The sequence below is a fragment of the Filicampus tigris genome, chromosome 19 (assembly GCF_054856515.1).
Source record: "Filicampus tigris isolate MCC_2025a chromosome 19, RoL_Ftig_1.0, whole genome shotgun sequence".
NCBI classification, from domain to species: Eukaryota; Metazoa; Chordata; class Actinopteri; order Syngnathiformes; family Syngnathidae; genus Filicampus; species Filicampus tigris.
Genome location: NC_141235.1, coordinates 3,416,449 through 3,439,823, shown reverse-complemented (window position 1 = coordinate 3,439,823; position 23,375 = coordinate 3,416,449). Strand labels below are relative to the sequence as shown.

General features: G+C 44.1%; 1 protein-coding gene across 2 annotated transcripts in view; it reads right to left on the bottom strand.

The window, feature by feature from the left end:
• Window positions 1–587: 587 nt before the first annotated feature.
• nrg3b (neuregulin 3b) overlaps window positions 588–23,375 on the bottom strand; it is a 148,279-nt gene continuing 125,491 nt past the window's right edge. Inside the window, exons 4-9 of one of the 2 annotated variants that reach the window (XM_086016909.1) lie at window positions 20,604–20,627; window positions 17,971–18,073; window positions 16,065–16,185; window positions 9,911–10,011; window positions 5,871–6,053; window positions 588–1,306 (exon numbers count right to left, since the gene is read on the bottom strand). In XM_086016909.1, the coding sequence (XP_085873035.1) occupies window positions 742–1,306; window positions 5,871–6,053; window positions 9,911–10,011; window positions 16,065–16,185; window positions 17,971–18,073; window positions 20,604–20,627 (1,097 nt within the window). In that variant the 3' untranslated portion in view covers window positions 588–741. Of the gene's footprint in view, window positions 1,307–5,870; window positions 6,054–9,910; window positions 10,012–16,064; window positions 16,186–17,970; window positions 18,074–20,603; window positions 20,631–23,375 lie in introns of both variants that reach the window. The other variant, XM_086016907.1, reaches the window with a different exon arrangement.

The window sequence follows — 23,375 nt, the reverse complement described above, 5'->3', positions numbered from 1 at the left end:
GATTATAAATTGATAAAAAAAAGTATTTTTGTTGATTTTTCTTATTTACTCTTTTCACTCTGTTCTTTTACGATAGCTTTTTACTCCATGTACAGTACTTTGTATGCAGCAATGGCTGTTTTAAAGTGCTGTGTAAACAAAGTTGGGTTGAGCTGAGTTAGGTTTTCAAGTAGCACAATTCTAGAATGGACAACCCCCCAAAAATCTAAGGAGTGAATCTGAATTGAGCACTTAGACATGCATTGCAAATCCAGTCTTAGATTTTCGACCCACAAAGAGAACTTGAGATGACCAAAGCTCTTAACACTGTTATCTTAGTCTTTATTTTGTCACAATTGTATGTCAAATATATATACGTCTATGTGACATATATTAGATGACATATACTGTATAATTTCATTTCTTTACAATAGAGAAACAACATAGAGACACACTATTTTGGTTTCTAGGTAGAAGCTCCCTTTAAATAGTGGTGTGTTTTTTTTTTTTTTTTCCCAGTTCAGCTCCCACTCACAGTTTGTTGTCCTGTTATGAGTTTATTCACAATGTGTGCTTGTTTGGGTCATTTACCGCAATGATTCGGCCTATTTTTCCTTTTTTCTTTTTGTTCGTCCTTTGCCGTTCAATCTGTTCGTCAAACGGCCTCCGATATTGGTCCATGTGGCCGCACAGATGGTCCCACCTGCCAAACAGCAAAGGTGTTGGGACCGACTTCGCTGAAACTTTGCAAAGTTAATACAATCAACTCGAATTTCCGTTTCCTCTGCAGATGGCCAAGGTGTTGTTTGGGTTCTTGATGGCGGTATAACCTTGACCCGCCGTCTTTAAACCTCGGATTCCAGTGCCTGTTTGCTCTCTGGCAGAATACCAGCTACTGTGTCCAATCCCGACCTCGGAAGCACCCCCGCGGTTGAGGTGAGAACCCGAAGATTTCGTCACAGGACTAGAAAGGTTTTTCTGCTTTAATACCTGCTCGAGTTCTGCGGTCATTTCAACGGCGGAGGAAGAGGGTGTCTGAGGGCAAACACTAATGGGCACAGCACTCTCACAGGGAGGAGAGGAAGGGCTGCCGGCAGGGACGAGACACCCCCCTGGGTTCTGGTCAGTCGTATCCAAATGCCTTCCCTCAAGGTCGCACGCCTGCAGCGAGGGGATGATGGGAACGGAACGGGTGCGCAGCGAGGGCGGAGGGAAGATGCTTCCCTTATCCAGGCGAGTGCAAGGCACCTCGGTCCATCCCTTTCTCCCGGCAAAGTGCGAGGTCCTGCTGAGGAGGGTGCCGACCTTTCCCCCGCTCGCATCACACCTTGAGGCGGGAGAGAATGAAATGGGAATTAGAGAGCGAGTCATTACAATGGTGACCTTTAGATCGCATCAGATATTTCTCATAAAAAGTGCCAGGGTGTGGTAATCAAGCTGCTTTACTCCTACAAAACCAAATGATCTCAGTAATTTCCTCTCTTAACTGCTGTGTAATTATTCATAATCTAAGTTGCTACGTGAATATTTAACCGGGGAATCGTCCTGAACATCTTAGAAAAAGTCTTGATAGAACAACTGTATGGTGCTTGACCTTCACTTTAAGAGAGGTAAAAATACCGACAGCTGGGCCGAATTTGAGCATTTTTCCTCCTTTTCAGATCAAAATGAGCGAAGTCCCAATTACTGAAAGCTACTTTAGTGAAGTGTCAAAAAAAAAAAAAAGTTGTCAACACCCCAAAGTGTGTAAATACCGCATTTCTATCGATGTATTGCAATGGAAGAATTGTCACCCTGTATCAAAGCATGACAATATGTCACCCTGTATCAGGTACAGTATTTTGTTTTACTGAACCACAAAAACATGGCACGATTGCCAAGCAAGAAGCAGTTGGCCACCGCAGATGAAACGGGCGACAATAAAAGAGACTGTGCAGTTGTGTCGCTTGGTGTGCGGCGGTCTTACAAGGTTGTTCTGATCAAGTACCTTGTGATGTGGGGTGTGGTAAGTGTGATTTTTCCTTTCTGATCTGCTTGGAAAACAGTCGGGTCCAACCATCACAAACGTTAAACCTGTCCAACTATTTACAATAAAAATGTCTGAGGTCACTGCTCAGTCTTGGTAGTGTGACTTTGCTGAACCTGTCGCGTGTGGGGTCTATCACGCTCATCGATCACCTGTTACGGTGTTCAAAATTGGTCTTGATAACTTATTAGGAGAAATTTCACTTGCAATATGCAAAGTAGTATCATCATGAAATGTGTGTTGTACTCACTGTGAAAAGCAGCAAAGAACTTATCAAGAGTGGAGAAGTTGGCTCATGCGCACCACAGTTAATACTGTTCCCCGGTCCTGGGTTCACATTTAGATTTACCCCCGCCTTAGGAGACAGCCGCTGTTATTGCCAGCCTTCAGAGACTGTTTGTAGCATAACCAAGTTTATATAATTGAATTACTTCCCCACTCCCCTCGGTATTAGAAGGGGAAATGCAAGCTGGAGGTAAATCCGGCAGATCAAAACATATCTAAAAATAAACCCCATTGCAAAGTTGCCTTCAGTTCTGTCCTTATCTGTGGCGGGTAAATATGTTTTGATGCTGGATAATAAAAGTGACAACGCTCAGCGGGGGATTTGTTGTCTCGAAATGGGAAAACGTGGAGGGGCACTTCCCGAGTTTCTGCGCTGCGCTCAACCCTGTTTTTACACCCCCGTCTTTATCCTCCCCTTTTGCTGCACTATCGTCACAATCTCCCCTCATTTTACCTCCCCTCATCCCGCTATCCACCTCCCACTACTCCTATCCAGAGATGAGACTGTGTATCCATGGCAACTGTGAAGAAGGGAGGTGTGGGGGGTTGGAGGAGTGGGGGCTGCTCGGAAGCTTGGCGTTGTATCGCTGCTCGGTCCAGAAATAGGTCACTTTAACCTGCTAGAGGGCCAGCAATCGACGGGTGGAACTGCGTTGATGGCTAATGAGATCGAAATGTACTCAACTTACTAGTTGAGCTTTAATTGCCTAGAGCTCATTTGTGTCTCTGTGAGTGAACATATCTAGTAACCAGGGTAGTCCTTAAGTATTTTTTGGAGATATGGTCCATGAAATTTGAAGGCGTAAAGTAAGGCTCAATCTCCAGAGTATTCATGGAAATGTCATCAGAAGCGCAGCAGAACATGACTGCGAGTCTGTTCCATGAGGATGAGAGCACATTTCATACTAATTCTCTTTCAAATGGAGACAAAAGCCCTGACCTCAATTGGGGATAAACTGATACTGGGATGGAGAACTGCTCGGTTCTTTGGAGCTTTGTTAAAAAAAAAAAAAATGTTGAAAATAGGTCATATAAAGAGTTTGGCAGCAAGCAGTGTTATCTTTCGAAGTTGCCGTGATGTTCAATCAGACCGGCTTGCTAACAGGAGCATCGCGAGGGACACTGCTGCTTGCTTTAATGACGGGCGGTTTTGATAAAGTGGCACAGTCTGACAGCAAATTAGGCTGTTTCTGAGTGACATGCCGAAAAGCACTTCCTTACATACCACAAGCGAAAAGCATTCCCTGTTCTCAGAGTTGGCTTGGAGGAAGCGCTTGTGGAGGTCCTTGACATTGTCCATCGTCGTCTTTGAATCTTATCAACGGTTGCAAGCGCAACAGTTAGTTAGCAAGCCTATGATGACCATCTATTTTCAGAAACTTTGTGGATGGGTTATTTTGAAACCTCCCGTGAGACTTGGCAGACTGCCTTTATATCGCTTTTCTTCTGATGTAACTATAAATCACAATACTTGGGTGCCTTTGAATCTCTGTCTGAACACCTCGTGGGCATTTTCTCTTGGTACTCTGACTTCCTTCCACATTCCAACAACACGATTCATTGACTTGTCCACAGGTGTGAACTCCCTGCAATTGGCTTGTGATAAGTCCACAGTGTAGCCCACCTCTAGCCAGAAATCATCTGGAATAAGGTCCTGGTTACCCCAATGAGGAAAATGAATATGGATGATGCCGGTTTTAAACTGGTCTTTACCAGGAATCTTGTTATGCAGACTGTGATCTTTCTGCCTCCCCTGGCTGGACGTCTTGCACCACTGAATGCCAAGACCGAAGAATAACATACTGTAGGTCATAGCAGGCTCAGGTTTAGATTGATCATCTTGATCGATACCCACCAACCCCCTGTGAACACAACACACCCTAAATCTGTGGCAATCGGTCAAGTCATTTTTGCATAATCCCAATTGACAAACTGGCAGGTAGAACCTGTGCCATAGCCAAACAATTTCAGATGATGATCAGCAACTTCAAAGTATCAATCTTGTTATTTGCAACTTAATCTGGATCCACACCAAATGTTACATTCCTCCACCTTTGATGACTCAATTCTGAGGAAGGACTTCGCTTTAACGAGACTTTCCAGTGGAGACCATCGCAGTCCAAGATAGAAAGTGTAAGTGATTTCAGCCTCACCTCCTCTACTTCTAACCGCTGCACTTGAACTTGTGATAACTGCCAAGAAGCAGGACAAGGCATGTCCTGACTTGACATATGCACGACCATGAAAGCTTCTAAAATGAATCTCGACAATGTCAGATGTCCAGTATGCGACTCCGCTGGCTTCTTTTGTTCCTTTTCAGATGTCCACAATGAGGTCACTTGAACCTCACTCGATCGAGTGGATCTGCAAGGCAATTTTGTAAGATAATGAAATTGGAAGTGTTGAGCTAAACACATTCTTCTCATCTCCCGGTGAAATGAGAATTTAATTTAATTGCCTGGACCTCACAGATTTTGCCTGTGTGATCGTTTGTTTTTCTACATATGTCCATGTTGGGGGCTTCAGACATCTAAGAACAATCTCAAATTAACGTCCAACAGGCCTTATAGAATTTGGAAAAATTGTTTGGAAATGTGAAACAGATTGCATTCAACCCTATATGCTTGTACATATCTCATTATTTTCATGACCAGAAGTGTTGACATGCAGTAATGACAGACTTTATTCAAAATTAAAACCTTCTGGGCATGTTGCAATTCTCTATTATCTGTTCATGAGCACTGGTGTCCGTCTGCCCAGGATCGAGAAATATCGGAGACGAACCGCAACGAACAGGAGGCAGAATGCGGGCAATAAGTAGATGCCAATCTCCCATTTGGCCAGTTATCAGGACGTGAGCCAGCATTTGGGATCACCACTGTTGTCCTGACGAGTTACGACAGTGAGACCTGAGGGAGGGCTCACGAGATCAGATTTCATAAACCGATGGCTGCCAAATTATCTCTCCGGCACTGCTGCTCAAATGCAGTGATTCCCAACCTCTGTACTGGGAAATTACTCAATTTCCCAAATTTGTTCCAAAAATGATTGTTGAATGATTATTTCATTATTTCTGAGTGCTTGAATGGATTGAACAGGAAGTTGCAGGAGTAATGGCGAAAGAAAAGTAATTTGACTTGACAAAAAAAAATCAAATAAATAAATGCTCTCAGTGGCATCTCCTGAATCGCTTTGCTGGACGGTCGGACTGATTTAGTTTGACACTGGTTTGTTGTACTAAGATTTAACAAGACAACAGCTAAGATGTTATGAGGATCCGGGTCAAGTTTGGCGGTCTAGTTTAATTTAAGAGGGCAGTGTTGTGTTCAGCTGCCTCATGAACTTGATGGAGTCCTGTGTTTCAGCTGGTCATTTAACGGCACTCCACCTCTCCTCACGCATGTAACATGGGTCATAAAGCCATCCGCCAGTGCCTCCGACAACATGTCCCTCACCATATTTTACACTGAAAACCGTCCATTCATCTCAACTAATATGAGATTTTATTTGGCGGTGTGCCTTGGTTCAATAGAGGTTAGGAAATACTGCTCAAGAAGGTAAAAAGAAAATGCAAGTTTACCCCCTTAAGGACTGCACGTTGGCTGGCTCCTCCTCCTGCAGGTGCTTGTAGACGTGGCCGGACGCTCGCGACGCCTCCACCAGATTGGACGGCAGCTTCAATTTTCCTCTGGAAACGGGCGGCGTCCTGAAATGATTGGCCTCCATGCGTCTTAGGGCCGGACTGAGCGAGAGGGAATTGCTCCTGGAAGCGCAGAAGGGAAAAAGCGGAAGCAGCGGCGTGGATGAATATCAGGGATTTAATGTAATAAGGCATGTGGCTGTACGGATTCACTAATCCCTTGTAAAATCTTTATCTCTTCCTTGTTTGGACTGACCTTTCGGCTAAGCACCCAAATGGACGCTCCCGGAATTTATAACGTTCGTAAAAAACACATGGCAGGGATGTGATAATCATGTGAAACAGATGTCATTTATCAGTTACACCTTTGATTTACATAATCATGCGGTCATGTGCGAGTGCTTAGACAAAGAATGTAAGAAGGGGAGGGAGGCTCATGAAGTGCTGTCCCTGGTTTTGCAGGAGGTCATAAATCAACATGGCGGGCACGCCGCCGATGGCACCGCAGGAAAAGTCAAAGAAGAAGGTCAGGAGGAAGAAGGGAAAATAAGTCCTCCGTCTAATGTGGCATCACAATGATTGTGAAGCATTCTTGTCAACAGGGTGAAAATACCAAAGACTTTCACTGTTCAAACATTTTTAAATCACCATGCGTGAGGAAAAAGAACCAATTCAGGACACAAGGCCTAACTGACGAGGTGTCAATCAATCACAGCCCTGCACTGACCTATTATCTCTCCCTTCAGGAGCTTTGCTGAAATGATGGCAGAATATCCACCAAGTCCATTCTTTGTTTGCTAACAACTGTGCTAGCAAGAGTGAAAGAACCTTTGGCAGGTGAGGATTCAGAAGCGACGTGGAATTAGCAACGTTTCTGCTCGACAGGTAAGTATATCGTCTCTTTTTGATTTCTATTGATTGTAGATTCCCCCAAAATACAACTTCAAACCGATAACATTTCGTTGTATAACAAAATGTGCTACTAACGTAGCAGTTGTAGCTAACGTCGGCTTGTTCACCGTCGTCTCTCGTGATACTACGACTTTATTCCAAAAGCAGTACAACGTAGTCGTTTAAAAATGATAACTTCTTCCTTGCACATTTTTTTCCCTCCTATTACTTCAATGTTATCACTGCATTAAACAGACGCCATACTTGTGATTTTCCTAAAACAAGTTGCTGTTAATGCCCCATGGGACTGAAATTCCAGGTAAAACATTTCCGGCTTGCTTCATCAAGTGCTGCTTTGGTCTTTGTACCCGTGAGCGCTTTTTGTTTGTGTTGAACCATGGTAGCAGCGTCTAACAGATTTTTAGAATGAAAGTGAAAAACAAAACAACAAACTCGTCATTCTCGCAGCTGGATATTTGCCAGAGAGGACGTTGAAGTCGAACACTAGTTCATGTGCAAAACTTTCGAGCCCGTCTGTGAACTGAACACATTTCACACAGTTTTGAAGCGGGGAGAAAAAAAAAAGAAAAAAAATCGACCTCAGCCACAGTTGTTCAGCCAACTTTGATTGCGCATTGTGTTGAATCACTCGTTATTGTTGCAGACACCCTAAGAAGTCTCAAGATGATCAAATAAATCAAGAGAGCACTTCCAAAAACAAGCGTCCTGATATGACCTGGAATGAATCCTGCATTATTTGTTTTACGCGTTTTATTGAACAAATCAGAGCCAAGTGCGATGTTCCCAATAAATATATTTGAATCCACCCCGAGACTAGATTTCACGTCATCGATCAGCCCTCCCCAGTTCTTCATAATTCAATTATGACATTAAAATGTTCAGGCGGCGCAAGGCGGCGCACCATCGACTGGCGAGCGCCGCCATGATTACCCATTGATTGTGAAAGCGTCGCGTGCGTCAAACTTTGCGGGCGAAGCGAGTCGGGGGGGAACGGCGTGAGCGAGCGATCGCACTTTTGGAACGATTGATGGAGGCGCTCATTGATCTGGACGTTTTCTCTGCCGGGATATGTGCTACAAGCCTGAGGAACAAAAGAGATGAGCCCAATTGTTGCTCGTGTACACCCGCTCCCATAAAGAAGAGTTGTTTTGTGCCTTTCTTTTACTTATTACCTCTGTAACTATGCACCCGATTGCACTGCCTTTCTTTCTGTCTATTTCATACAGAGGAGCAATTCCGCTGGAAAATTAATGTGTGTATTCACAAATAGTGCCTGGAGGCATTTCTCATACTGTGGATTGGCGTCTATTGGTTGAAGGGCTTTATTTGGAGTCATATTCCAGCATTGCTTCTGCTATTTTACCATTTAGGACTATTATGGATAAATATAGAGCAACAGCAAGAGCTGAGGCAGACTGAGCAGAACTAATAGGTCTTGTAGGTGCCTGGAAAATAAACATCATCAAACAATCTGGACAAGATTAGAGTCTTCAACGAAGCTATCATATATGTTTTCCACACTGGGACAATGAGGCACTCTAAAGTGGCCGCGCCTGCACGAAGCTCCTGTCCATACACTAGCTGTCACATCAGACTTTTCCCCAAAAATATTCGATCACTTTTTTGCTCTCTCTCTCTCCATGATGTGCGTGCATTCGTGGCCAACAATGAGGCGCTCTAAAGCAGCCATGTCAAAAGACGATCCGAAGGGAAGATGCATTTCCGGCACTGCTTAACAGCTCATACGAACAAAGATGCGAACGTTTTTTCTTTCTTTTTTTTTAATGGGGGAGGGGCGACTCACGAAGGACTCAAAACATCCCAGCCAACTGGTTGTTTTCGCTCAGGAGCGACACTTAGTATGGAGCAGGTACCGCTTTGGGTCATACTGACAGCTTTTTATGAGACTTTTTATCTCGGATGGCTCACAGTGTGCCGCGCTTTCTCGGGTCAATAGCCGAAAACATCTCCAAATCATCCATCAGAGTCTAATTCGTCTCCGCCTCGTCCGACTCCGACAAGCAGAAACAAATGATTGACTGTCGCCCGCCCGGGATGAAACACCTGCGTGACACCGCGTTGACCGCCCCGCCCCCCCTCCCCCCACTCGTCGAATTTGTTGCCTGTCAGGCAGCGGCCTCCAATCACCAACACATCCTGCATGTCCTTGCTTTATCACGCCCAAAGCTGTACTCATCACACCGACTTTAAATAAACGCGTGGCGCTTTATGCACCGTCTTGTCTTATTTGCATCCCATTACGTGGCAGATTTACGGCCGTCTTTCCGGCGCTGCCCATAATTAGGACAACAGCGATACATCAAGTGGAAAGCAGACATTTACCGTCACTCATTTCTGGTGATTTGCCAGCAGTGAGTGCAAGCGGCGCCCGCGGGGCTGAGTTGGTTGGCTGGTTGCGTGCCGCTTGCCTGACATGAATGTCATTAAGTGTCAGAGTGAGTCGGCAGACGTTTCATGAAAGAAAAAAAAAAAACTAAACACAGACGCTTTTTTTCTGTTGACTTGCCATCACACTCCCCCTTGTCCCGCCAGCTATGTTTACAAAGCAGAACCACCTCCGAGAGTCCTCGTAGCCAAGATGATACATTTTATACAAAATGTTGTCATGTGATGCAAAGCATAACAAAAGGAACCGACGTTTAACTCAAAGGGCTTTTCTTCTCTTTCACGCTATGGAGCTGTATACTCTTTTCCATATGTTGTTTGCTAATAATTGTTGTTCCAAAAAATTTCACTCCACTAAAAAAATAATTGGTTGCGACAAGGTATTAGAGTCCCGGTGAAAAGAATATCTAACAAGAAAAAAAAAACCAAACTTGGAAAAGCTCTACAAAAAGGGGGGGGGGGATTTGGGGGGCGTGAAAGGGGCATCCATACGACAAAGACAAAGCCGGCTCCATTTCGCATATAAATATTAGCCCGCATTTGAGCACAAACTGCCATACAGTATCCGTCACAATTGTCTACATCTGTTCGGCGTCTAAAGGTCACCGCCATATTGCAGGTTGATTGCTTTCCTCTCGTGAGTGATGCGGGCCGATTTTCACCTGAAGTGTTTTTCTTTGGACTGCGCTCTGCCGAGAACATGCGGCGGTAGCGTCGCCGCTCCCGGCGCCGCGTCGCCGGCGCCGCAGTGGATGCCGCAGCCCTGCAAAGGAGACACAAAGCGATGGTCGGAAATGCATGTGGATTGTGACATGCTGGGGTGGACTTGAAGCAACGCTGTCTAATATGACCTTCAAAAGAGCAGCTGCTAAATCACTGTGACGATCCACACTGCCTCGCAGCAATGACAATAGTGTCCTTGTCATCCATGACAATTTGCAATATTGGTGGGCCAGCATGGACACCTTCGTTTTTGAACAGTGAACTCCTGCTTATTTACTGCTAGCTATTCTATTTGGATTCGTTGTTGTTGTTGCGGAACCTTTTCTCAGGTAGTCGCTGAAAAACGCACCTATTCATGCGGTACATCTCCATGTTTCGCAATGTTGTCAAATGAGCCGAGGCGGACATTCCGTCAGTCCGTCCTAATATCACGTCTATAATTTGTGGTATGACTATATGGTTTGCTGCAAATTTTTGGTCTTATACTAGTGAACTGCCTTTTGGTACCTTTGTTCTTATTTTTTATCCATCGTACAATCACACAGGGAAACAAAGCATGTTTGTATAGCCCACATTAAAAGCTCACATTTTAAATAAGTATGTTTGTTGCAGATTCCTTTTTGACCTACAGCAAACATTGATTAGGGTGGCTACCTACCTACTTTATGTCCATCAATTTCAAGAAGTATTGAATAAAAATGTTAAAAACAACCTGAGCTAAATCAAAGTGCGCCTTCCAAAACCATCCTTTTTTTTCCATATCCAATATTCTACCAAATTCACCTAGTCAAAAAAAAAAAAAAAAGTAGGATAGAGTTTACGCAGTGGCTAGGAATTAAATTACACTTCTGAACTGTAGAGGGAGCCCTGGAGCACTATAAATCCAATTATTCCTCAATGCTGATTTCATACAGCTCATCTTGGATCCATTTTTAGCAGCAGTCCAAACAAAAAAACATGCTGCAAGTGATGTAAGACGGCGCAGTGAAAGAGCTTCGGGGTAAATACATAATGTGGGAAGAGAGTGGAGTATCAGCGCACTCCATAAGGTTTATGTCCCCTGTCAGGGAGAGGAAGCGCTCTTTGGCTCACTGGCGTATTCCCCCATGCTCAGGAGCTGTCTTTAATTACACGTTACATTTTAAAGCTCAGATTAGAAAGGGACGCTTTGTGCATGGAGCAGCAGCACACTGGCCCTCGCAGACAACAATTAATCCCACACAATATTACGTTAATGGCTCCCGCTGCCCCGCTCTCCACTCGTCTTTTCCCCTGGTCTTATCAAAATGAGCAACATTATCTGTCGCCAGTCCCCGGGAATCACCCGCACGAGCGCGCCGGTGAAAATCAGGAGATAATTCAGTTATTCCACTCACTCGACTTCCCGCTTTGCCCTTTTATTTCTCTTGGATTGGTATAGCATTGAAAGGATGTCCCTCGACATCGATTTCTGTGCTTTGGTGGATCCGATCAATTGTAAATGATAAAGTTCTTTAAGTATAGACTTTGGAGTTAATAGACAAAAAATGTGGCAGACTATCAAGGGATCTAAGGATTCTGCATCCTTGTGAAAATGACAGGAAAGTCACAGGTATTGAAATTTTCCCATAGATGTTGGGGTGGCCAGAGAGTGACCAGGGCTGGCCACCATGTAGCTCAGCCCCTGGTAAGGAGTAGGGCTGAACAATTAGTCAAATTCAAAATCAACATTGCAATGCAGTAGAAAAAATGATCACATATTAAATTGCAATATTACAGGGGAAAAAAAAACATCTTACAAAATCGTTCAGCCCTAGTTAAAGCGTGTCCCCTCGACAAATTGTGGTATCGTGTCAGGGGAATACAGGGGAGCTATCCGTCCATCCATTTTCTAGCGCTTATCCTGTTCAGGGTCACGGGTGAACTGGAGCCGATCCCAGCTGAATATGGGAGAAAGGCAGTCTCCACGCCGGATTGGTCACCAGTCAATCGCATCGAGAAACAGACACGGAGGGGGGAAAGAGCCCGCCCTGTGAACCACTACACCACCAGTGACTGAGTGGGATCTCTCTCTCTCTCAAATGTCTGGAGTTCAAACGAGCTCAGCGAGCATAACCACGGAAGCGAATTGCATTAAATTACGCTTTTCTGAATAATTTTGTTTTTTAAAAAAATAATATTTAAAATTTTCAATTTTATTGAAAAATTATTTTTCAGTTTTTCAGATTTTCCCACAAAAAAAAAATCGGGAAAACAAATTACCACAAAATACTTTTGTGGTTCAGTAAATATATAACTTTCTTCAGTTCTTTACATCCTATAAAATGTTTTACAACTCCGTTGTGTGTATTAACTGCGGTTGAATTCACATCATAAACTTGAGTAACCATTGAGAATATAACTTATAACGGCTGTTCGGTGAAAGGTTTTGCGATGTGTCAATCTGCATTATTTCCATTATAAGATCAAAAACCACCAAAAAATGTTTAAAAGCCCGAACTGTGTCTTGGATTGTATTCACACTGCACACGCAGCGGAAAAGGCAAAAAAATACAAGATAAAAAAATAGTCCTAAAGCGCAAAAGGGAAGACGTGGCAAGGTGTATCCACTTTGCTAACTTGCTGCCGCCTGTTTGTTCGTGGCCAGGTTTTATGACTCTTTTAAAAGCCTTTACAATACAAGACAACGTGGAGACAACGGTAGGACACAGGAGCCTAATAAAAAGCTATAGAAAACCTCTGCATTCAGCCTAGCATTAATCCAGCCCTTCTTTATGGGCCCTTTTAGGATCCTTAAATAAACAGCAGCAGGATAATTAAGAACTGCGCACAGCTACACATTTTTTGGCACTGCCTGGTTCGCCGCGTTGTTGCATAATCACGCACCTGCATGCACATGTGCATTTGCATAAAATGTGTCACTGTTGCCGGCGTGATCTGTCAAGATGCACCGAGCTGCCATTACATTCATTATGAAGATACCCGGAGAAACCGTGTTTCCAAGCCTGTCGCTGTCACATTACAGCGCATGCTAAACAAGACGCCAATTAAATTTCCTGCGGATTCGGCCGTATTGTAGCCTCATTAAGGCCTTCCGATATTTGAAAGTCGATACATCGAAAAGTCTTGTGGAAGTACTCTCTAGTGGGAAGTTCGACGCAGTGATGAACTGTTTAGTGAAAATGGCTGTCAGTTAAGCTCATCATCGGAAACATACTGGTTTTGTGGCCTTGACGCCTATTTTGGGATGTGGGAAATTGTGCTTACAATGATGCTCTGATGATGTTAGAAACAAAGTAAATCAAACCTAAGGGTTCTAGATTAGAGCCCAGTGGAACCCCATCCAGCATTGTCATTGACTGACATGCAATTCAGGCTGTTGTCTGCCTTTTGACGAACAATCACCTTTTTTTCATCCCTGGTACATGACCCAGTACCGTATTAATGAGACAGCCACCGTGGAACGCAGAAACCCAAATCAGGACCCCGATTCTCGACAATGTACGTAACGTATTTTAGCGGTTCCAGAACGCAGCCCAGCGGAACACCATGTGGTATTCGCCATAAAAAGGCCCCCAGGTTCTTCCGACCTCTGTTTCTTTTTCCAGTACATTAGTCACCACCACATTAACTTCATGCTGATGGAAGTTTAATTTCCTTCCTGACCTCATTTGACACCTGTCTGTGGCACATAATTTTGACATCAGATCTGCAATCTCATTCCAACAGCGATGTTAATTCACTCTCATCTCTGTCCATTCTCAGTGGCAACAAAGGCTGTTAAATGTGTGAAACTTCCCTTACATTTTGAAGGGTAGATTGAACAAATCATTTCATATATGACCCCCTCAGGTGTGCGGTATTAGAAGTAGCGTGTGCAATTCAAGGGTCTATTCGAGTGCGTGGAGAGGGAGGATATGCACTTCGGTGCTTTCAGATTTGCAATTATGTGACTCTTTCTCCTTTTCGGCCACGCGCAAGATAAAAGACAAAACGTGTTCTGATGTTCTGATATTGCGACTATACCATGGCGTTTCCAAGATGAAAACTGCGAGGTAGGAGCCAAGCCGTGGCCTGTGGTCACTTGGTAATTTTACCTCAGACTCTGCAGATCATTCCCTCCTCCCAGGTGCTTAAGGAAACGGATCTTTCCTTTCCCAACTTAAGCTTCCCTCATACTGCTCTCTTATAGCTTGTTTTTATGTTTGTGTCATCCCCTTCTTCTCGGCATCCTGTGAGGTCTTAAAGTATTTTGAGACCCCCGATGAAAAAGGCAGACTGGGCTTTAAAGTGTTGGGATTGGTTTTGGTGTCAAACTTTGCGGACAGTTGCTTCAGAAGTGTTTTTAGGAGGAGAAATTGTACCCTGCCAAGATGTACGTCTGACGTTTTAACACTTCTCAGCTGTCAACGGTTGAGTCGTCATTTTAGGATGACACAGTCGGGAAAGCTTTCTTCGAGTCGGCAAAGCGAGTTTCCGTGGGTGGGGCTCGCTTTAGGGGCGTTTGTTTCAAAGGTAGACACTGCTGCATTATTGAAGCGCTACATCCAGAGAAGTACTCACGCAAAAGAGATGCAACAAACCTGCATTGAACTCTAAATATCTACAGGGTCTCCAGCGAGTTTATTGCTTATTAAAAAGCAGACTGTTTAGGCATGCTGCCTCTCCCTGCCGCCTTTTCAAATATGAGCAACAGTGCTGATTAAAAACGTAGGCACAGAAGAAGTGGCTATTTCTCACGCAAACAACAAGGCTGCATTTAACACGTTTTGCTCATTGCAATTGCATGAGGCCAAGACAGTAGCGCATGGAGCACCTCCGCAATAAAAGCCAAGGTCACTACACCTCAGAGATGGTTGAGAACCAACTCATTCTGACCGGCATGCACTCATCAGATTAGTGACAACGTACCCGCCATCGTCAATAATTTGGCGAAAATACAATTTGTTGAATCAAAAGTAGCAGCCATCTGCTTTCTTCTTGAGTGTCTTCACTCTTTTGCAACGACATGTGGTCTGAAGTGGAAGCAAAGCCCTGGCGGCATACGGAAATGTGTGCGAAGAACACGACACACACGATGAGCTTAAAGCATTACGTTCATTATTATCCAAGGTTGTTGGCTCTAGGCTCAATAAAACAAAGTAATAGCCGTCCGCTGTCGTCGTAAACGGAGATACGCTCTATGAACACGACGTCCCGCGGTCCTGTTTCATCTTGTCTCTTCACAGCAAAATATGGTCGAAAGTGAAAGAACAGTTCTGATGGCGAATGGAAATACGGCATGTTTTTGTTGTCCTGTGACAATTTTTTGATGGAGGTCACACGGAGATTCACATTTGGCCACAAATTCCTGAAGTGAATTGATCAGGCTGTCATCGGTCAGTGACGCCATGTCTTAATACGGATGGCAAATGTGAGGAGGGGGAAAAAAACCAAACAAATCAGCTCTGGCTCATGAGGATGCTTTTCAAAATGTCCCTGTGTCATGTTTTTCCTGGAATGAATAATTAAATCACATAACTTAATCTCCTTTCATCCCTGAGAGTCACTTTTTATACAAACGTTCTTGTCCTGGTGCATCTCGTGGTTTTTAGCATTTACAAGCAATGGATACATTATTCAAATGGAGTGAATAATGCACAGCCATGAGCTAAATGACATTTATACAAAAGCTAATTCCAACCGAGCAATATGATTGGACAGGAGCCATTTTATGAGCGAAGAGAATACAGTACAACGACACTGGGACTTGAAACTTTTGCCAATGCTGATGCTGAGACTTTGCCTCGCAAAAATTGTGTACTCATGGCTAACGCCACAGTTTGCGCAACTTTTGGTGTTGCAAGAGCCGAATGATTGATGAAATAAATTTGTGTTTATTATTGTTAACTAATGAATGCTCTGGTTGTCCTGTTGTGTAAAAGCAGTATCACAGGAGAGGGAACCATAAGGCCTTCTCGTGTGAGATTGCTTAATTCACATCATTTATATCGACTCTACAAGAGGGGATTTGGTATCTCCATGTTGGATAGTGGCCACTTTTTAGTAACCGCTCTCATTTTAAGGAAATTGATGCCATAGAGAAGATGGGGATAAAATCAGTCCAGTACTTGCCTTCTGGAGGGTGTACTGCGTTCTCGAGGCGGATTTGGACATCAGACCGGAGGCGTTGATACCGCAGTCCCTCAAGCTACGACTTTCCGAGAAATGAGCCTGGAGTTTTTGCCGGTGTCTCCTGCGAATGAAAATGGACGCAAAAAATAGGTATGGATGTTAGAATCCTACAACCGAAACACACTTAATCACTCAAGCAAATGAACGTACAGAGCAGTACGCTAGCTTCAAGCGCTAGCTAGCAACTTGCCAACTGGTAGCGTGTAATGTTTTAGCATGTGTATTTGCGCATTTGTTATTAATCATTCTGTAAATGAAACATTAAAACAACACATTTATCATTTATTTATGACGGTATTTTCCCAACCGTGAAAGGAACGCAATCTTTTAGTCGTGCTTAATGTAAGGCCATTCCTTCCCTTTGGATTTAACTTTGATTGAATTAAATATTAACTGATTCCTAAAACTTCTTGATTAAATGTTAATTTGCCATTAATAGTTCATCTTAAAAAACACAGGGCTGCTAAACTCGCTGCAGCGCTGCATACTAATTACTTCCTGACTAAAGGGCATTAAAACAAGACTGCATTGATTCAGAGAAAAAAAGTTATACAGTCAAAAACTGTTATGTAAAAAAAAATAATCAGGGCATGTATGAATTTCATTTTATTCTAATTAACCATAAAAGCAGATTTAAGCCCACCCTCCTTCCCTCGCTAAAAAAAACAACCCCCGTCAACCGAAATTGAAGAGAAGATTAAATTCAACCAAGACTGGCTGTGTCTGGTACATTCATTACAGCTGTGTGCTCGGTCATGCTGACCGATTTGTGCCGCAGCCTGTCGAGGGAACCACAGTACAGAAAATGAAACCCCATTCTTATTTATCAAGACACATTCAATTAAGACAATTTATAAGCTGCATTAACCCCCCCCCCCCCCCCTTCCTTTACAGACTGCTGTTAATTCTCTTTGTCTGCATTCCTTTTCTTTCTGCTTGTCTCCGTGTTGAGTAATTGACATTGGCAGGCTGATTCAGCAGCCATTCAGAAAATCTTTTAATTTAGAATCAATTTCTCCACTGAAAAGATTAGAAATGTATCACAATTGTAACACCCCCATTAGCCACACAGTAATACAATGAACGTACGGTGTATGTTTTCAGGTCGGGTGGAATTTTCCATGGTCGCTAGTATCTACAGTAAACAGAATCACCACTTGAGAAATAATCTGTGTGGCGCAATCTAGTGACTGAAAAATATCTGTATTTGAACGGGCGCCGTATTAGCAGAGGAGTAGCTAACGTTAGCTGCCAGCCGGTAGCGGCTAGCTCCCAAGCCTAGTGTCTGGTAAGTGCTGAACTAAATATGAAGAGGTGTTTGTGATTTCAGTATACGTATATACAAAAAACACGGAGTAATTGTGTTTAACTGATTTTAAAATGGAATAAAATGGCTAATAGGAAAGTACATTGTGAGTTATGAAGCAACAACATACATGTTGCGCTAAGAAACCTGAAACAATATACATGCTAGCGTCCTTAGTGTTTGTGCATTTTTATTCAAAACCAAGTACTCTGCGGGCTGCGAGTAAATCTGAATGATTTTTGTACAACAATTGATCTGAATGACCATATTTCAAAAAATTATGCCAAGAACATGCGCATGGGACAGTTATCGCTAAATTCACTGAAACCGACACAACTCACCCTCTCTGTATTACGTTTCACACCAAGCGTACGATAACCACTTAAATAAATCTTACATGAGTATCCGTCCCAAAGGCATCCCAACCGATTCGGCTTCAAGAGCCTTTCGCTGTCCTCCACCATTTAGAATTTCATGAAAAGTACAGCTCGCTCGGCGCTCACGGCCCCGGGGCTCGGCCCGACGGGCGCGGTCGCTTACTTGTTGTGCCGGTAGAGAGCCATACACGCCACTCCGAGAAGACACATCCCGGAGGCGATGCTGAAGATGGACAACACTTGCCTCTGGTAGGTGTCACCGCTCTCTGCGCAAGAGGGAAAATACAGGCCATTAAATATCCACAATTGACACGCCGGCTACGATCAAACGTGAGGGGAGGAATTCATCGTGCGTGAACCATCGGGGAGTCGTACAAAACACACACATCCTCTCCCGCACTCGGCATTAGCATGAAGCATGCTGTCAGTAAATGTCATTGTCTGAGCACGGGAAGGTGGCATGTGCTAACTGATGTGAGATAATTGGCGAATTAAGACGAGCCCTGCAGGCGGACCAATGGACTGACGGACTGACCGACTGTGCGCGCGCGCGCGCGCGCGTGTGTATTTTTACATCAGCGGCCAACGCGACAGGGAATTTGCAGATGCTGGCGGAGCCTCTTGTCAAGAATCCTGCACATCAGCAGCGGGGGCTTAAGGTCACAAGCAGTTGCGACAAGTAGCAGTTTGATCGCAGCAGATAGAAGAGTGTGTGTGTGTGTTTGTGTGCGTGTGTGAGACGAGACAAGGAACCAAATACGATGAACCCAATGCTGCTTTTCCAGCGCATGTAAAAAAAAAAAAAAAAAAAAGCCTCCAGTGGCTAGAATATATCCCACCGAGTCATCGCGGGGCTTTACAACGAGGCGCTCTAAAGCAACCAAGCCCCGATCCACTCACTGACTGTCAAGTCGGAATTTTTTCTCTTTCTTTTCCTATTCTGGCACTTCTGCCTTTCCCACCGTGATGTGCTCGCACTAATGGCCGACGACGAGGCGCTCTAAAGAGACGAGTAGGTACTCGTTCACGTTAGGGAGATAAATTATCCCTTTATTCATCCACAAAGGAAATTCGGCAAAAATCCTTTGGATACAAAAGCAGTAAAAAAGCATAATGACTGGTGAAACGGATGACTAAACCAACTACATTGAGCTTCTGGAAAGTCTGCAGTGCCATTGACAAAACGTTATTTTATGCTTTGAATAGGATATTTTGACGTACTTGCATCTTTTCAAAGCAGTTGAAGGTTGGGCTGCGGGCACATATCTTTTAAAGGTATTCAAATGATGTTTCAAGAATCCCTCAAATGTCTTTCACTCATTACAGAGTATCACTTTTTCTACATCCCGCTATAACCCGAGAGACCACACTTAACGACTCCACTGACGTTCTTTTCCCCGACTTTTCTCGAGGTCGTGAACGCGTTGTGCTGTCACATTATTGAAAAAAATAATAATCAAAATAAAAGACCGGCTGGGATCTCGGTTGTCTGGCTGCAGTGAAAGTTGCAGGAGACATCGGCGCAGCTTGGATGTGACCTTGCGCTGGCTCGTTTGCGGTTTTTGAGGCCGTCAACAGTCCCGAGAGGTCTTTCCTCAACTGTGCTTGTCCGCTCACATTTTTATCAAGCCCTCACAATCGTCGTTCGGCGCGCGCGGCGGCTGTTTGAGTGCTTCCTGTGGTCACAATCTTGTGAGCGCAGCAGTCGTCGAGCCGCACTTTAGTCTGAAGACGCGTCCTCCGTTGCGCGCTCGCGAGTGTCAAGACGTGTCAGCGCCGTGGCCGTCGGCCAAATGACCTCTCAAACGCTCTCAGAATCGTGCGCCGCGCCACATGAGACGACAGAGGTCTTCGCTTTGTTAGGGAGAGACACCAGCGCGAAGCTCCTCCGAATGAGCCGTGAGGAAATAACGCGCTTCTTCCACGTAAGACCATTACGGGCCTTTTCCAAGTCGACGAGCTGTGAGGAATTCACAAAAAAATCAGACGCGGTGAAGTAAATTCGATAGAATTTCTGCCGCCGCAGCGTCAAATAGGCGGGAGAAGAAACCGAAGGACTGACTATACCGACGTCACTGACAAGACGGTTTGTTCCGAAATTTCGGAATAAGTGTTTTCATGCGCGCCCATCGGATTAACAATCGACAAACTACCTCTCTCGTTCGGAATAAAATCTTTATCGGAATGGGCTTGATCGGGTCAGAATATTCCGAATGGGGTGTGTACATGAAGCGTTTTTATTCCATTTAATCCGAATAATTTTTTCCATGTAAACATAGCCAGTGAGATGAGGACGGTTTCCTCGCTCCCTCCTTGTGTGAAAACAAAGCTAATGGGAAACTTCACGCCGTGCGGCATTGCTTGGTATGCACAACAGCGAGTCTTCCCGAGCATGGGGGGGGGGGCGCAGTCGAGAAAATGAAAAACAGTCGGAATGCGTGTACATGTGTGGATGCATTCCCTCTGGACAGAGCAGCGTGCTATTATTACGGCAAAAGAGGTGAATAATTGTTTTTAAAAGATTTGTTATCCGGCGTATTCCCACAGCGCATTCAATTGCATTTTGTATTCCAAACACTTATTTAGCTCACGCGCGACCCGCTTTTTTAGCCCCGTTGCAACGCACCCGCTCTAACGCGACGACAAAGAGGCAACATACACCTAATTCCCAGCTGCTGTGTTTCCATGGCGACTGGCCCACATTCATTTTTCCAAGGTGAGGTTGTTGACGCGCTATACATGGTACGTTTTTTTCATGAGTGTATCGGCAAACAGACGGCGAGACGCCTCCCTTACCCATAAACTCGATCCCAAGTTCATCTGCTGTTGGATCGGAGGCCAGATGGCAGCGTCGGGAAAAGCGTGAGGGGGAAAAAAAAAAAGAAGAAGAAGTCATACACTTCAAACATGACACAAAATTCACCTTTAGGCAGACAGATATAGAGTACAGTACAGCGCATCCACGCGGTTACTTTGAATGAAAACAACCGAGACGAGGAGGCTGCGAGGATCATGAGAATAAAAGTTGCGAGATGACACATCGTAAAGGTTTATGTCACGACTGCTGCTGTTTTGTGGGGACTTTTTTTTTTTTTTGGTTATATTGATTTGAGCCGGAGGCATTGCGGTAATTGTTCCCACTCTATCTCCCAGCGTCGCGTCTCGATACTCGGTAGCTTCAAGACACGTACTATCTCATGCGCACGCGCACACACGGGCATGTCTCTCAAACTTTGACATTCGCCCTCAAACAGCCAAGTCGAATACCAGCGCTGCGGGGACTGATAAAAAAAGCAGCACTCGTGTTCTTCCTCGTTCCAACAGTGCCCTTTTTTCATGTCACTGTAATGTAATCGCATTTAAATTAAAATGAAAGCCCTCAGCAGTAATTGCTTTTCTGACAGAGGTGGGCCCACTCTTAAATAGAACGCGGCTTGCTGAGCTGCTGACAGATTATTTGGCGCTTATGGAACTCTACCCCCCAAAAAGATGGATTTTGATTGCGCAAGTCCGTTAACGACGTGACTCATAAATGTTGAAAAAAAAAGGTTGGAAATGGGTGTGAATGCTAGGTTGACTGGTGCAATTTTGGGACTTTTGGTCACGTAGCAACTTAATTTAGTATAGAATAAGGTAACGTCGATCATAATCGAAAATCTAGTTAAAATCTAGTTAAAATCGATTCGATTAATCGAATTAAATTCATCTAGAAAATGACGTCTTGAAATTTTATTTCATTCCAGATGCATAGCACATTTTGAATGTGTGGATCAAATTATGCTTTCGCGCCAAACATCATTGCCGAACCAAAAGCGTGCACAGAGACAAGCATGGCAGCAATATTTAAGGAATCAAATCGAAAATCGGGAACTGAAAATCAAAAATCAAATCGAATCGGGGCTTGAGTGAATCGTTACATCCCTAGTAATGTAGCATAAAGGAATGTAACATGCCAGGTGTCAGTTATAGTATGTCACCTTCCGCAATATGCCACAACCAAGTAGCATATTGTACAGTAGCTAGCATCTTCGACTTCTGTGTTTTGTTTCTATTTCAAAAAATGTGCTGAGGTGTTTTTTTCCACACCCCACATTGTGCCCCCCTTTGAGCTAGACCTGTGAAAAGTATTTCAAGTCATTTAAGGGTTACTATGGCTGGTAACTATTTACTTCCTCTGCTTGGTAAACATACAATCACTCAAGTAATTTATAGCCATTAAAAAGCATCCTGAAAAGCGCTCGCCAGTACAAAGTGTTTGTTTTGGCCGCTTGATTGCGTCCTCGCTGCAAATGAACCGCCCCCCCGGGGGCAGCTTGAAAGCAGGCAAGAGCGGCCTTTCTCCGCCCTGCTCGGTTGTGTTTTGGGTCGTATTTTGAGAACGCGCCGCGCTCATCTATTTATTGTTATTATTATTTTTTTTTTTTAACTCAATGAACAGCAAGTCCACTTGCAGATTCATCTCCGGTGCCCTCAAGGATTAGTAAACAAATGTCAGCCTTTATTTCATGCTCCATCTGATTCACGGTCGGGTTCAGCGTAGTGAATGATTAAAACCGATCAATTCCAGAGGGTGAACGTTATGATTTTAGCCATGGGGAGAATGTAGGTCCAATTGCACCTTGAGACATGACCGCCACTTAGTCACAGGGGTGCATTTTAGTTCCTGTGATGCTGATTTTGCCTATTGTCCATTCAAGTCTTTCTCCTCCATCGCTCGTGACTACGGTCGACTTTCTCACGGTAAATCGTCCCGGAATCCCTTGAACATCCCTTCCTCGTGCTTTGTCTCAAGGCATTCACCAATCATAATATGGTGCCCAATCCCTCGCACTGGCGACGCAAATCACCCCGGGGAGTCATTTACACGGCAGGCGGTTAGAATACCTGTGTCAGATGCTTTCGGCTTGATTATGAGACTGAAAAGTAGCTGCGGGAAGGAGACAATGACGGGATGAATTCAATCCGTAATCCCATCCTTCCCGTGGATGAAAAGGGAATGGAGCCAATGTGTGCGAACGCAACTGCGTGCAATATCCTGTGGTGCTACAGCAGCACATATTTATTTCTTCACATCTGTAAAAAACAAGACTTGCCTCCCGTTTCACCATGTGTAGACTACGGGTGGGTATTTCGACACATGATTGAAAGCTTGGTCAATTCAAACAACAAATAAAGGCAAGAAAATAGAATAGCTCACGCTTCGAATGTATTTTGGTTCAAGTTGTGTTCAGTAAAACAGAAGAAAAGCTCAATCCTGGATGAAAACTACATAGAGTAAATCGTTCATTTATTGTACATATCCCACGGATTAAAAAAAAAAAAAAAAAAAAAGTTTTATGTTTGTACCATTATCTGTTGAATGTTCAAACTATTTTCAGAATCTTAGCGCAATGGCGATTGTAGCGTGAGGTTGATTCATCGTCAATCACGTGTTTTGGCAACAACACAGAAACCGACAGGTGGCTGGTGGGTGTGCGCAGCCAAACTAACAGAAGCATGTGGCAATATTTGACTAAAAATGCGACCGGCAGCACGGTCGCTTGCAAAATATGGAAGTCTAGCCACGAA